This window comes from Neomonachus schauinslandi, chromosome 11 (genome assembly GCF_002201575.2).
Source record: "Neomonachus schauinslandi chromosome 11, ASM220157v2, whole genome shotgun sequence".
Taxonomy (NCBI): Eukaryota; Metazoa; Chordata; class Mammalia; order Carnivora; family Phocidae; genus Neomonachus; species Neomonachus schauinslandi.
In genome coordinates this window covers 44842827-44859135 of record NC_058413.1, presented here as the reverse complement: position 1 = coordinate 44859135, position 16309 = coordinate 44842827, and the positions used below count along the sequence as shown (strand labels likewise).

The following is a 16309-nucleotide window of genomic DNA, read 5'->3' as shown; positions in this document are numbered from 1 at the left end:
CTTTCTTTAGCTATGACTGTTCTCAAGTACTTCTGTATATTTATTTGCTTATTGTACATTTCTGTAAGTATACTCTTTCACCTTCTTACTGCACAGTGCTGCATGTATGCTTTGTGAAAACCTAACCCATTTAGCTACCCACCACCTCATACACATAGATACATAACATTTGTTGAGGTAAAACACCTATGTATTCCTGCTATATTATCTGATTTCTTATCAGAATGTAAAGGACCCAAACATACCTTTCCTCTCATGTGACTTCTCTTCACTTCTGATTTTCTTTTTTAATTTAAATTCAATTAATTACAATATAGTATATTATTAGATTTCAGTGATTCATCAGTCCTGTATAATACCCAGTGCTCATTACATCATGTGCCCTCCTTAATGTCCATCATCCAGTTGCCCCCTCCCCCACCTCCCAGCTTCTCATTTTCTATATCCCATTTTTCTCATGGATTTCTAGATGTGAGCCAGTTAAGAGGGATCATATGTTTGTTATTTTATTTACTTAACACTTATTTTAAACTTACTATGTGCTTAGTATTGTTCTGGTATGAGGTTCTATACAAGTATAACTTCATTTAGTCCTTAATAACCACTGTACGAGGTAGGTTCTAGTACAGCCTCATGTCATAGGTAAAGAAACTGAGTCATGGGGAAATGGAGTTAACTTGCCCAAAGTCACACAAATAGCAAGTGGCAACATTTTTTACAGTTAGGGTTTTTTTTGTTTTTTTTGTCATTAGTATTTACACGTTTTTTTAATATATAATGTTAAGTTCCTAAGAAAGGCATTTCCATAAAATAAGTCCCCGAAGGAGGCATTCCTCATATCTTGGAAGCATTAAAAACATTCTTTAGTATAACAAAATAATTTTAAAGCAAAAGAATGGGGTGTTCATTTCATCTCTCATTTTTGTCAACAGTGGACTAGCGTGTGGGTGAGTCCCTACAGTAGACTTGGAGCACACAGAAGCTCCGTCTCTCATCCACCAACAAGAGTGGATCAGAATGAAATTGCCTTACCAAATCAAAGAGTTAGGTAAAGACTACATATCTTAGATGTTTAATTTTCAAAGGACTGATGACTTCTGTCTTCCTAGGATCCTCTGGATCCTGGCAGTGGACTTTAAATAGGTTATCATTTACCTAGGACAGGCTGTTCCTTAAGGAGTCTTTCTGAAAGTGACCATTTTGGTATATTACATAATTAGTTTGGTTGGACTGCTTAGTGTGTTGCTTATCAGGGAATTCTCATTCATATATCAAAACACGTTTTTACAGTTATTTATGTGAAATGATTGTTAGCAAATACATTTTAGAGGACATAGAAACATAGATGTTTATAATTTTTTTTTGCGTAGTACTTAACATTACTTCTTTACCCTTTTTCTCTCCAGTTTTTTTTTTTAGATGTTGGGAAATGTGCACATCTGGGATAACTGTCAGTATATGCACTGTCACTGGGCTTAGCCATCCTAATACATGAGTAAATGAGTTAATTCCAAGTCTAGATTAACAGAATTTACCAGAATCTTTATTTAAAAAAAATAGTGTTTGAGCCTGAGAATTGTAGATTCATTTATGTATTACTTGTTTTATTTTATTATTATAATTAATGTTTCTCATAATCTGAGATATTTTATTTTATGCCCATAGGCTCCACTGGACCATACCAGTGACAAGTCACTTCTTGATGCTAATTTTGAGCCAGGAAAGAAAAACTTTCTGCATTTGACAGATAAAGATGGTGAACAGCCTCAAATACTGCTGGTAAACTATTTAGAAGCCTCGTATTCATAATTTTTGTGTACTGTCACTGTTGGGAAGCAGTATTCCAAAGGAAGGAGGAGAGATATAATTTGTGATTTATGTATAATTATTTTTCTATTTTATGTTGGCTTTTTATAAGTGTATATGTTAACATGCTAACAGTGGGCATCCATAGCACTGTTGCCTGTGTATATAGTCTGTTGCTGCGCTGGAAATAGGGGTTGCCATCTTCAAAACTATCACCATGACAGGGATGGGGTAGATCTAGGATAAGTTAAAACACCACAGAGATCTCCTGCTGCGTTTCAGTGGCCTTCCTTTGGTCAAGCATTTGCTTGGTTGTTGTAAGTCCTTGGCAGTTATGCCTAGATTTTTCTGTATTTTAGGGTAGGCACAGACCCCCAGAATTCTCTATTCTGACATTTTTGCTCCCACCCCCCTCTTTCTGGAATAACTAGTTTTTCAAGTTACGTGCTTTATTTCTATTCTTTTAGTATTTGCCTGAGTTCATATTTCAGTAGGCTTTCCTGTCTGGTCCAGTGGCCCTAGAGATCGTCTAATCCAGTAACTCCCAATTTGCGGGTCCTTCCTAAAAAAGATCGAGAAAACCTGGTCTGCTTTACCTTGTTGTTTTACAGGCTGAGGAGACTAAGGCTCACAGAGGTTAGGGACTTTTTCAGAATCCTTCTTTCAATGTAACTTCACTCACAGAAATTCTTCTATTTGATGCTTTTCATGTAGAAGTCTCTTGTGAATTAGAATAGCTGTCTGGACAGTAGACAATAATTAAACACAGAACATCCATACTGAAGCAGTACTAGAAGATGCTCCATCTCATCATTTTTTTATGACATCATGAGAAGATCTTGATTAATCTGAATGACATTGAAATATAAATTAGTTATTAATTTAGGGAACTCTAGATCTGTGGTTTGGGAATTCATGTTTTAAAATGCATAGTAATTACTCTTCAGCTTGGTCTTAATTGCTTAAGCTAATTTTATATCCCTGAATCCTTTTTGACATCTTCCTGATTAATAGGAAGTTTCTTATTAGAGACAGTAGGAAACGATCCATTTTATCCAATACTTAAGTGTGCCCTACTTGCCAGGTCTACTTGGCAAGGATGGTGTAAAAATGAATGACAGACCCTGTCATCAAAGAGTTCACAATGGAACTTTCTCCTTCTCTCATATAAACAAAATTTGAAAGAGAATTAAGGGAAATTGCAAAAGTAAGAACTTTGAAAGGAGACATGAGCACCTCTCCAAAGTGTTTTACATTGGGCATCTTTTGAGCCTTCCTATAGGAAATGGTGAGGGTGTACATTCCTTTAAATGTCTTGGTGGTAATAGTAATGCCTTGTTTTTTTCATTGCCTCAGCAATTAGTGTGTGTTTTGGTTTTTTTTTTTTTCCCCATTGTTTCAGCAACCAGTAAATATTGGTTATGCTGCATTTTAGGAGGATTCCAGTGCCGGGGATGATAGTGCCCATGACCGATTTATAGGTCCACTTCCAAGAGAAGGTTCTGTGGGCTCTACCAGTGATTATGTCAGCCAAAACTACTCCTATTCATCTATTTTGAATAAATCAGAAACAGGTAAGATTTATTATTATTACTGTGGTGGTTGTATTTTCATAAAATCACAGGGTGTTAGACCCTGAGTAATCTGAGAGATCTCAAGCCTAATCACCTCATTTTATGGATTAGAAAACTGAGACCCAGAGCAAGGTCACTAGTTAACAGAAATAGAACAATAATGTGGTTTTTCTTTCCCTCAAGTCGTTGTTTTCACTATATTGTTACTGCCACTATTTCATAATAAAGTAAAAAATATTGACTATTGTATTTTGAAGGAAGACTTTTCTCTTTGGTAATTTTCTATTTTGAATTTATTCTTAAATTTCTGAAGTTGACTTTATTTGGAAAGGAATGTTTCCATTATATGTTTTTGGATTAGGATAGACTGTGGGGGATACTTCCATTTTGAAACAGACACCTACTGTGTCATCTTTTAGTTTAATCCAATCATATGTTTGAAACTAATCATGTGATTTTAATATTCCTGTTAACTTTTTTCTGAACATTATTAAACTTAGATGCTGAATTTTTTCAATTTATTGAGCAGTGAAATTGCTTTATTTATGTAAAGGTTTATTCCTTTACATGTAAGATTGGTTACTTGCCTAAATAAAATCTGGATACTTGTATATAACATTTGATCTCACAGCAAACATTTGCAGTCGATAGTGTTTTATTCATGTTAAAAGAAGTGGAACCTGGGTTCTGAGAAGCCTTCAGTTGCACAGCTGGTACTTCTAGGTGCGACTACAGAACCTCTGCTTTTAGAACTTCAAAATAGAGATGGTTTTAAATATTATATGCAGGTATTTAGTATAAAAAGAAAACTATAACATTACATTGCAAATTTTGTCCTAATGTGATCTGTAATATTCTATTTACTATATTTTGTAATTAAAATGTAGGTAATTTCCTCATAGTTGAACATTTGTACAGGCTTACCAGTGTGTTTGTTTTGGAAATACCAGTAAAAGCTGGTCATGTTTGGTATTTAGGATCATTTATATTAATAGAACTTTTGGCAGTCAAGTACCAGAAATAAAAGAGAATGCAAAATTATCTTCTATTTCAGATAATAGGAGATAATAAAGCTGCTCATCATTACACTGTCTGTCTAGAGTAGTGATTCTCAAATTTTTATTTCTTTAAAAGTCATTTGGCGGGGGCACCTGGGTGGCTCAGTCGTTAAGCATCTGCCTTCAGCTCAGGTCATGATCCCAGGGTCCTGGGATTGAGCCCCGCATCGGGCTCCCTTTTCAGTGGGGAACTCTGCTTCTCCCTCTCACTCTCCCCCTGCTTGTGTTCCCTTTCTCGCTGTGTCTCTGTCAAATAAATAAATAAAATCTTAAAAAAAAAAAAAAAAAAGTCATTTGGGGATACTTGTTAAAAATACGGGTTCTGAGGCATTACTTCCCAAAATACTGGTTGGATAAATTGCATTTTGTTTTAAATAAGCACCCTAGATTATTCTGAGATAGTTGGAATACTTTGAGAAAGTTCCAGTTTTAACAAATCAGGATTCTTGAACTATTTGCTTTGTATTCTGACAACCAATTCAGTCCTTTATGTAGGGGTATTTATAAAACTCCTACTTTGTACTATATACTCTATGGCTCTATGATGCCTATAAATTCCTAGAGACTGACTCATACTTTAAAAAAAGTATTTAATACATGCTCATTGTCATACTTTAAAATGAAGAAAGTGAAAATCACTGGCAGTACTACTAGCAGAAACTACTTAATAGTGATTTTGCTTATTTCTGTTTTATCTTTCCTCCATAGGTATGTTTTTAAGAAAATGGGGGGGGGGCACCTGGGTGGCTCAGTTGGTTGGGCGACTGCCTTCAGCTCAGGTCATGATCCTGGAGTCCCGGGATCGAGTCCCACATCGGGCTCCCTGCTCGGCGGGGAGTCTGCTTCTCCCTCTGACCCTCCTCCCTCTCCTGCTCTCTGTCTCTCATTGTCTCTCTTGCAAATAAATAAAATCTTGAAAAATAAAAGTTAAAAAAAAAAAAGAAAATGGGGGTATCACATGTTTTAAGCATTTTTTGCTATGTTTTTTCCTTAATACTATATGATAAGCATTTTTCAATGCTATTAAATAGTATTTTAATATAAGGTTTTGAATGACTGAAAACAGTATTTCATTGTATAGTTCAGATATTTAAGCAGATAATTACTGATATTATGAACATTCTTGTATATAAGTTTTTATTTTTATCTTTAACTATTTCCGTAGGATAAGTTCTCAAATTGAATTACTAAGTTGAAGTTTATTTAAAACAATTTTTAGAGGCCTTTGTTCTAAATTGCCATGTAATCGCAGCCTTCATTCCCAATTATTGTTTCTTATACACCTCTACTCCACTCCTTTTTCCTACCTGTACGTTTTCCTCCAGTTTTCTAGGGGTACTGCCTTTCTGAATTTAAAATAGTCTATAAGCATCCAAAGGAGTTGTAGTTTAAGCATAATTTTGTTAGTGACTGTTGAATTTGCATTTTCCTTAAATTATTGTAAATCTTGGCACCATATACAGAATGTTTTTATTGGAAGATGCTATCATGATTTAGACTCAGGGCTCTAGGAACACATTTCTCTATAATGCGTGAGGTTTGGGGATTTCTTTCCTGTCTCCCTTGAGTACCAACACCCCCTGGGGTAGCCAGCCACTGTTGATAGGAGGTGGTGGGGGCGGGTAGGGGTGGGGTATTGTGTATGTGAACACTAAGGGATAAGGAGCAGATTGAAGGCTAATGTGGACTTGTAAGTGATTAGAAATATGTAACTAGGGTGTTTCCATTATCTGAATCCATGATAACTGTCCTTGGCCAGTTTCTTTAACAATTCTTTTATTTGGGGCACCTGGGTGGCTCAGTCATTAAACGGCTGCCTTTGGCTCAGGTCATGACTGGGATCGAGCCCCACATCGGGCTCTTTGCTTGGTGGGAAGCCTGCTTCTCCCTCTCCCATTTCCCCTGCTTGTGTTCCCTCTCTCTCTGTCAAATAAATAAAATCTTTAAAAAAAAAAAAGGTTTTATTTATTGTGAGCCGAAGTGAGCCAAAGGCAGACACTTAAACGACTGAGCCACCCAGGCGCCCCTAGTAAATAAAGTCTTAAAAAAAAAAATTTTCTTTTATTTTACCAGCCCCAGGAGTTGGCCTGTTGCATTCTGCATTCTTCATTTGGCCTATTTGATGCTTTTACTTCATTACCTGGTGGTTCCGTTCAGGATTTCTTTCCACATGTGCCCCTCACAGAATGACGTGTTTTCACCTTCTCCCTTAGAGGCTCACACTTACAGTATTGGTTCACAGTTATTTCAGATATAGTACCCATTTGATAACAGTTGTCTTTTGAAGTTTTTTTGATTTAGACGACGCTTAATGACAAAAGATTTCTATTATTCAGTAGCACTTTTATTAGTATCACTGAAATCTTCATAGTTTTGGCAAATAGTATCTTTATGTAAGACACTGTTCATTCTGTGCAGATATGGTGTCAAATCAAGTACACATGACCATAGTTTTTTCTATGTGATAGAGAGCTAAGTCAGATTTGACCCCTCCCCTCACAGCTGATGGGGAAGACATATAATAGGTTATTACAGAACAGTGAGCTGAAGGCTCCAATGTGGATTAAAGACAGGGTGCTATGAGAACAGCTCAGGTGAGGGATGGTTAGGAATTGACATAGTTTATAATTCTATAACAATGTACAGCAGAATATACACAGTACTTTTTTTTTTTTTTTTGAGAGAGAGAGGGAGAGAGAATCTTTTTTTTTTTTAAAGATTTTATTTATTTGACAGAGAGAGACACAGCAGGAGAGGGAACACAAGCAGGGGGAGTGGGAGAGGGAGAAGCAGGCTCCCCGTTGAGCAGAGAGCCCGATGTGGGGCTCTATCCCAGGACCCTGAGATCATGGCCTGAGCCGAAGGCAGACGCTTAATGACTGAGCCACCCAGGTGCCCCAGGGAGAGAGAATCTTAAGCAGGCTCCACGCCTAGCGTGGAGCCCGATGCAGGGCTTCATCTCACAACCCTGAGATCATGACCTGTGCCAAAAGCAAAAGTCGGACACCTAACTGACTGAGCCACCCAGGCGCCCCTATAAACACAGTATTCTTTTTTTTTTTTTTTTTAAAGATTTTATTTATTTATTTGAGACAGAGAGAATGAGAGAGACAGAGAGCACATGAGAGGGGGGAGAGTCAGAGGGAGAAGCAGGCTGCCTGCCGAGCAGGGAGCCCGATGCGGGACTCGATCCAGGGACTCCAGGATCATGACCTGAGCCGAAGGCAGTCTCTTAACCAACTGAGCCACCCAGGCGCCCCTAAACACAGTATTCTTAAATATGAAAGGCATTAGAAATTAAAACTTGAACCTTAGTCCAGAGTGAAAAGTGGGTAGCTACTTGATTGATCTCTTCTTAGAACCATATAGATAATGTGGAGTTTGTTCCTCTCTTCCACAACTGACCAAGGCTTATCATGCATATTTGTTTGTCCTTTCATCACTTTTGGCAGTATAATTATCTGCAGAGCCTACCATTTCTCAAGACATTTTGATAATTGGGGAATTGAAAAAGTATTTTGAAAAGCTTCAGTGAACACCTTCAGTATCTGCTGAGAAAAGATTTAAGTGTTTTTTTTTTGGAAACACCCAAGTCATTCAGTATTAAGTGGGAGTAAATAAGTTTAATTATTAAGCAAAGTGTTTACTACATTTTGCTCATGTAATGAGGTATAACTAATATGATGAGACTGATTTTTTTGGTGTATGTGTATCTCATAAATGGGGCCTGAAGCCTACTTCAAAAGAGGAATTCCAAAAATGTTCTCAACAATGATAGCCATATCCAATCAGATATATAAAGCTAAGTAATTTTAATCATTCACTTGAATTTTAAGTTCCTATAAGCTTCTTTTTTCCTTCCTCCCTTCCCCACTCCCTCTCTCTATTCTTTCCTATTTCTGACTTCTCTTCTTACTTTATTGTCTTTGCATAGTGTGCTAATGTATTCAAGAATCTCATACTTAATGGGCTTGTTAAAATAGAGGAAGTCATTCTGAGTTTTATATAATGAATTTATCTCATATATTATTAATTCTTGGCACAAATTGGTTTATAGAGCCTGATAGCATGGATAGCTGGTTCAGTTCAGTCTTCCTATTTTGGGTCTGTGATAAGTAAATATGTTTATACTTTTCCATTTTAATCAACAACTTATCAACTTGGGGAACAAAGATTATTTTTATATCAAGTAAACATACTATATTGAAATATTCTTTAAATTTTATTAAATGCTACGTAACATCCATGCATATCTCTGGACACTTAACAAGATATCCTCCCTTTTTCTGAGAAACAAGGTTTACATAGTGAACATTTTAGAAAAAGGGGTCTTTCTTATTGCTGTTGAAAAAACTAAAATAATTTCCAAGTAACCTTAACCTCTCAATTTTTACTGTGCAGTAAATTCTTACTAAGTTTTCTTTTTGTTATTTTTAATGTAGATGCTGATTTATGTATATTTGTGTTTTCTTTTTAAAGGATATGTGGGATTAGTAAACCAAGCAATGACTTGCTATTTGAATAGCCTTTTGCAGACACTTTTTATGACTCCTGAATTTAGGAATGCATTATATAAGTGAGTATTCAAAAAAAATTTTATAAATAAAACTGATTTAAGAATGAAAGTATAGGTTTTAACTAATAAAATCTAATTTACCTTCTTGTATTTTGGGGTATTTCTCACTTCATAAGATGTCTTGAATAGTATATAAGAAAAAGATCTTATGAGAGATTGACGTATGAAAAATTTGTGGAGAGAGAGAACCAGAAGTGTGTAGACCAGCAAAAGATAAAATTAAGAAGATTTACATTTGGGATAAATTACTGTATTAAAGCTTTCCCTCACTTACAGCTTTAACATCTTTATAAAGAAATATGTTATCTGCTTTTTGAGATAATCTGAATATGTAAACCATATTCTTTCCTTTTACTTCTCAATTTAAGAAACAAAGTTGTCTTTTTAAACTTTCGAACTTTGTTTCTAATTAAAATATACTGCAGCTGTCCTTTGGGGGGGGGTGTATGTGTCTGTGTGTGTAAGTGTCTAAGTGTGTAAAAGATGGTATATATACCACCGGTACTTTAAAATGCTCTATGAAGGAAATCCATATTTAAATAAACCCTAAAAGTCAGAAAGTTATTTTTATGAGTATCTTATTGTAATACATTTAATATACTCTTGTTTTGTATATTTTCTTTAAGGTATGCATAACTTATTTTTTTAAGACATTTTAAAGTACAGATTAACTGATTTTTCCTTTTTTGTGTGTTACTCTTGAATAACATCTTTGAAATTACTGTAAATATGTAAAGTATTTTTGGAACTTTTAATATTGGTTGTGTTGCTCAAACATTATCATTCCATTCATATGGAAGCTCATCATCTGAATTTACTTGTGAACGTAGACATTGTAATGAATCCCTTTGTACCCGTCACCCAGCTTTGAATATTATCAACTCATGATCAGTCTTTTTTTATCTAATACCCTCTATTCTGATTATTTGGAAGCACACTCCCATTGTGTCATCTGTAAACATATCACCGGTCAGTGCTAATAAGGTTTCCCTGATAGCTCATAATTTTTTTTAACAATCTGTTCAAATCAGGATCCAAACAAGAGCCATACGGTGCAACTGACTGATAAGATTATTAATCTATTTAATCTATTTTTAATTCCCTTCCATCTTTTTTTCCCCTTGCAGTTTATTCCATATATTGAAAACTGATGTCCTTTCTCCTGTAGTTTTCCACAGTTTGGATTTTGATAGTTAAATGCCATAGTGTCATTTAATATTGTTCTGTTCCCTGTATTTTTATGAATTAATAATTAGGACAAGAGTCTTGATCAGATTCAGATTCTATGATTACTTTTAGATGAGCTTTGCCTTTCATTAGTGTTGCCTTCTTATGTCTTTTCTTGTTAAAGTCTAAATTTCTTCTGAATTTATGAATTAGGGAAAGGCTACTATTTCATTAGATAATAATAGCTTCAGTTAATACCCAAATTCTGTATACCCCAAGAGTTACAGTCTTATATTATTATGATGTTAATATTAATGATGCTTTAAAGAATAAAAATATTTTGTAAATAATTTTCAAATATTTTATTTCAATAGGTGGGAATTTGAAGAATCTGAAGAAGATCCAGTGACAAGTATTCCATACCAACTTCAAAGGCTTTTTGTTTTGTTACAGACCAGCAAAAAGAGAGCAATTGAAACCACAGATGTTACAAGGAGCTTTGGATGGGATAGTAGTGAGGGTATTAATTCTCTTGTAATGATAAGTGTTTCTAATATTCAAAGGAATTCTGGGAGACAATATTATAAACAAAATATATTAATAGCTTAATTGACTTTATGATAAATCTTCTCATTGCCTTTTGCTGGGATTTATTTTTGGGGCACCTGGGTGGCTCAGTCGTTAAGCGTCTGCCTTCGGCTCAGGTCATGATCCCAGGGTCCTGGGATTGAGCCCCGCATTGGGCTCCCTGCCCGGCGGTAAGCCTGCTTCTCCCTCTCCCACTCCCCCTGCTTGTGTTCCCTCTCTCGCTGTGTCTCTCTCTTTCAAATAAATAAATAAAATCTTTTAAAAAACCCAAAACAAAACTTATTTTTAGAATTTAAGCACTAGGCGTAAATTTTGATCAATTAAAATTTTCTTGTAAAGTAAGTTTGGTTAAACTCTGTTTTTATGTACTTAAACTAAAATTTTTAGTTTGTTCTAGATTTTTCTTAACATACTTCTTAACTCTACAGTGAAACATAGCAAAAATAGCAAATACCATGCCGTAAAGCATATGTTACTTAAAGTTCGCTTGATTCTTTTCCTTGTGATTACCTTTTCATGACTTACTGTAATGTATAGTTTTTGTTCTTTTTTAAATTTAGAATTATTTTGTGTAGACTTTTCCATACTTTTAACAGTTTGCTTTTAAACAACAAATTAATGTTTCATTACACTAAATTTATTGCTGTTTTTAATTAAATTTTATCTTAAAATAGCTTGGCAGCAGCATGATGTACAAGAACTGTGCAGAGTCATGTTTGATGCATTGGAACAGAAATGGAAACAAACAGAACAGGTAATTCATCTCAGGTTGAAAGGAATGTTTTATAATAAATCATTCATAAGTGACTTTTATTCTATTGAAATGTTTTAAAACTCTGGCATTAGTTCAGTTGTTAAAGTATTAAATGGGGAATTGAAAGTACTAGGTTCTCATTTGGCCATTAACTGAGTCATACAGATCCTCATTAAACCATGCTAGACCTCAGTTTCCTCATCTTTAAAATAAGGAAGTTGGTTTCTATGATCTAGATGGTCTCTTTTTAACTGAAAACTGTATAATTCATATATAAATACATACATGTGTATGTGTAGTTTTTTGGGGATGATATTTGAACAGTATTTTCAGATATTTACTAAGTAAATTACATGTATTATAATCTATAGCAGATTAAGTATAGTTGAGTATTACCTTCATTTTGACCAAGGAGGTATGCTTTTGACACTTAGGATTCCTCTTAATCTGACTCTGTTCTTCTTCCAGTAGAAAAAGAACAGGTTAGAGGTGGGAAGAGCATTCGATATATCATTGTGGGATGGTAAGGCTGAACTGGGTGGGGCTCAGAACTCAGGAAAGAGAACTCTAATGGTGAGGGTGGGGAGGGGGGGTGGTTGGGGAGGGATCACAGGGATGAAAAAGGAGGAAGATTCTGGAAGATAGCCTGGAGAGTCTGCTGTCTGATTGGAATTATGATGATGGCTTGGGCCAGAGTTTTCAGACTGTAGGTTGTGATCTATTCGTGTGTTATAAAATCAGTTTAGTGAATCTACATCCGCACTTAAAAAAATGGACTAGTATAGAAAAGTGTAAGAGAGTAGCACAAAAGTAAGGGTATTATTTTGTGCAAATTTTGTTATAGTTGGATGTATTGGGTTGAGATATACATTATTTTCTTACTGTGGGTTGTTATCAAAACTGTTTGAAAAACACTGGTTTGAACCATTTAGAAATGCCCTCTCAGATGCAGAAGATATAATCAGTTATGACTGAGGCAGGTGAATGAAGAAGGCTTCATTAAATAAATGGTGTTAGTATAGATAATGATGACGGGTCCTAGTTTGAAGGCTTATAAGCCCTAGACATTTGAAGAGATACAAATTTATGAAAGAAGTAAATTGTAATACACTTTCCTTCTTTTCCATTCTTCCTTAAGAGATACTGAAAAAAAAATTAAGTTTACTTAGTGATCCAGTTTCTCTACCTAGTCCTATTGTATTTTAGTAACTTCATTTATATGGTGTTAGGGGCTGTTTCTTCTTCATAGGTCTAAAGTTACTCTTCCCCTTTTTATATCCCTCTTTGGGTCAATGCTTCCACTAAGAGATCAACTGAGGCATTCCTGCTGCATACCCAAATTTTGGTACGAGAATTTTGAGGCAAGACATTCACTTGGAGGGTCCGTACTAAAGGCATTACCTGCCTTTTTTGGGACAGAAGCCCCAGTTGGCTAAGTTTGGGGACTTAGTGAGAGATCCATTCTTTTAAATGAGGATATTTTGATGGAGATGGAATTTTTAAAAAATTCTATACATTTTTAAAGGAAATTTGCCATGTGTTTCCCCTTAAAATTGTTTTATGTATATTACTGAAAGTTAAAAAGTTTTATTTGCACCTTGAGCTAGAAGATAGGATTTTAGGAATCAGAATATAGTATTGTGAGAGTGGTGGTATACATGTGTAAAGCTATAAAACTAGCTGGCTGTTTAGTTATGTAATTATCAACATGCCTAAAGTGATAGATTAGGTGTATTCTCAACCTAATGAAAAGATAATATGAAGCTTAATAGTATAATAAATTGGTAACTGATTTCAACAAAACATCTTAGTAGTAGATTTTTAGTGATAAGAGAATTGAACTAGTTAATTTTTGCACATTGATTCTTAAATTAGTGTTAATCTAATTTTATTGATTTTTAGTTAATTTTTGTCAAGCCTTCATTTTTTTAATAGAATTTTAGATAAATTTTAAAGCTTTCTAAAACTTCAGCAGTAAAGAATGAATATCCTTTGAAACTTATTTTTAAAAGCAGGAATTTTTGTGTATTTTAAAAATAAATTTTAAGGAATACTTTTTAATGTTCTTATTTTCAGGCTGATCTTATAAACGAACTATATCAAGGCAAGCTGAAGGACTACGTGAGGTGTCTGGAATGTGGTTATGAGGGCTGGAGAATCGACACATATCTTGATATTCCATTGGTGATCCGGCCTTATGGGTCCAGTCAAGCATTTGCTAGTGTGGTGTGTACCTTTCAGCTGACTGCTTGTGTATCCATACACAGAATACATAATAGCACAGTGATATAATCTGTTGTAAGGTAAGTATCATCCTAGATACACCTTCTTGGGTTGTTAGTAATTCCTGCTCTTAAACTAGCAAGATCTAGAAGATTTTTGACCCTTCAGTGAGTCCTAATAGTGCATGTATAAAAGGGAAAGTGAATTCAAATGTGCTGCCTCATGGTTCAGTATTTTATTCTTCTGATCGATGACTAGATTATTTCACTTTATCCTTTTTTTTACCTCTAAACAGTCTTTTATAAATGCTCTTTTTGTGACCATTTTTTGTATCAGAAAGTACTTTTTCTTTTGTGTACATTGTTCCATATATATATATATATATATATATATATATATCTTTTTAAGATTTTATTTATTAGAAAGAGCACACGTGGAGGGGGGTGGAGGTGGGGAGAGGGAGAAGCAAACTCCCCGCTGAGCAAGGAGCCCAATGAGGGGCTTGATACCAGAACCCTGAGATCATGCCCTGAGCTAAAGGCAGATGCTTAACCGACTAAGCCACCCAGATGCCCCTGTTCCATATATTTTCAAAATTGGAAAAATAACCCCTGGTTTTTATGATAAATAGAGGCTACATTTTTTAAAGGAACATCCTTATTCTAAAATTTAATTTAAAAACCATGCATCATAGAAGCAGAGGAATTTGAAGAATCTGATATAAATTAGTTAATTGATTAATTAAAAGTTAGCTTAATTATTTATATACTGAGAATCCAACTGGGAGATTTTTCTAAGGTTTTCTCATTTTTCATCTGTTTCTAAGGTCTTATCCATTTTTCAATTGCTTTTTGATAATTTTATTATTGCATTTTATTGTGTTTACTGATACAAAAGGAGAGCCATGGCGAGTTAAGTTGATTTTTAAAATTAGAGTGTTCAGAAAGATTTATTCTGAACCTGTTATGGGCCAGGGGAAACTTTAAGAGCTATATTGTTTTGGGCCTTATTTATGTTGCTACCAAGCTGATGGTGGCTTGTAGCTAGAATCAGTGTTTTTATTTATTTATTTTTAAGATTTTATTTATTCATTTGACAGAGAGATAGCGAGAGCAGGAACATAAGCGGGGGAGCGGGGGAGTGGGAGAGAGAGAAGCAGGCCTCCTGCGGAGCAGGGAGCTCGATGTGGGGCTCGATCCCAGGACCCTGGGATCATGACCTGAGCCGAAGGCAGATGCTTAATGACTGTGCTACCCAGGCGCCCCTAAAATCAGTGTTTTTAAAGCTACTCCATACTTTATCCTCTAAAATAGTGCTTCAGATATGGTTGGGTCCTCTGGCCTCTAGGACAGTTGTTTCTCTTTGCTTTTTTCTCCTACTCTCATATGGCTATCAAGAAATAATCGAAAAGAAGTTACAGAATCAATCGGTGGGAATCCAAGTAGAAGACCTTTTCTGGATAGTATAAGATCGAGTCTTCTTTCCTGTACTATGTTTCGGTCAGTTTCCTGAATAGATTTGAAAAATTTTTTTAATAGTACCCTTTGTAAACTGCCATCCTAAGTATATGAGATTGGCCTTCATGTGAGTGGCTCATTTTGTTTTCCATTTTTGGTTGAACAATTTTTACTTTCTCTCTCTCTCTCTCTCTCTTTTTTTTTCCTTGTAGTTTAAGGTAGGAGTGCCATACTAAAAAATTTTGAACATTTGTCTTTCAATGACTTATTTCCTAACTCATTTTTAAATATTGGCACTTCTTTAGCAAAATACACTAGGGAAATATTTGGTAGTCCCAGGTGATAAAGACGACGTTTTCTGCTTTGGTTATGAAAGTATTTTTTATGAAAGCTTTTGCACAGTTTAGTGTTTTTACATATTAACTGAGTGTTGAGGAAGCTAGTGTTATTTGTTTTGTTGGAATATTGTATTTGAGTAGTCAGCAAGTCCAATTGCTTAGCTAACTCTTTGTGTCCTCATTTTCTTGCCTGCTGATTACCACCACTCCTCAAGTACGTTATAGATTCAGCAGTGGGATACTTTGGAGGATACTTTTGGAGAAGTGAAAAAAGACACATTTCCAAATGGAATTCTCCAAAGGTAGTGTCCTCCATTGACACATGGATTGTGCTGGTAGTAGTGGTGGTGGTGATTCAGTGGGAATTGGAGGCTACAGCTATGAAGCAGTATGTGAGCAAGTTTATATAACACACATGCGCTAATAGGGCTTGCAGAAGGGAGCTTAAAACTTGCTAGACTTTGCTGGAATCTCTTTAGGGAAATTACAGCAGGTGAACTACCCAAGATAGGGGTTCTAAGGAGGATACTACCTTCAGAGAACTTTGGTTAGAGGTAAGTAAATTCCCATTATTTTCTGAATTCAAAACCTATAATCTACATTTCTTAATCTATAGAAATCATCACACAGCATCTAAAATTAGTGTTATATCACTGTTTGCCATTGTGTATTTTGTTAATTCTATGTGTTTTAAAAAGAATTAGGTATAAATGTGAATTGTAAAAATCTAGTTGAGTCTCATTCAGACTTATATAATATTTGGCTTAA

General features: G+C 35.1%; 1 protein-coding gene across 6 annotated transcripts in view; it reads left to right on the top strand.

Moving 5' to 3' along the window:
- Positions 1-16309, top strand: part of USP47 (ubiquitin specific peptidase 47) — a 111418-nt gene that overhangs the window by 46670 nt on the left and 48439 nt on the right. For all 6 annotated transcript variants that reach the window (XM_044919556.1, XM_021685304.1, XM_044919555.1 and 3 more), the window contains exons 3-8: positions 1666-1779; positions 3242-3380; positions 8918-9014; positions 10556-10701; positions 11444-11523; positions 13600-13749. In XM_044919556.1, coding sequence (XP_044775491.1) covers positions 1666-1779; positions 3242-3380; positions 8918-9014; positions 10556-10701; positions 11444-11523; positions 13600-13749 — 726 coding nt within the window. The remainder of the gene's footprint in view (positions 1-1665; positions 1780-3241; positions 3381-8917; positions 9015-10555; positions 10702-11443; positions 11524-13599; positions 13750-16309) is intronic.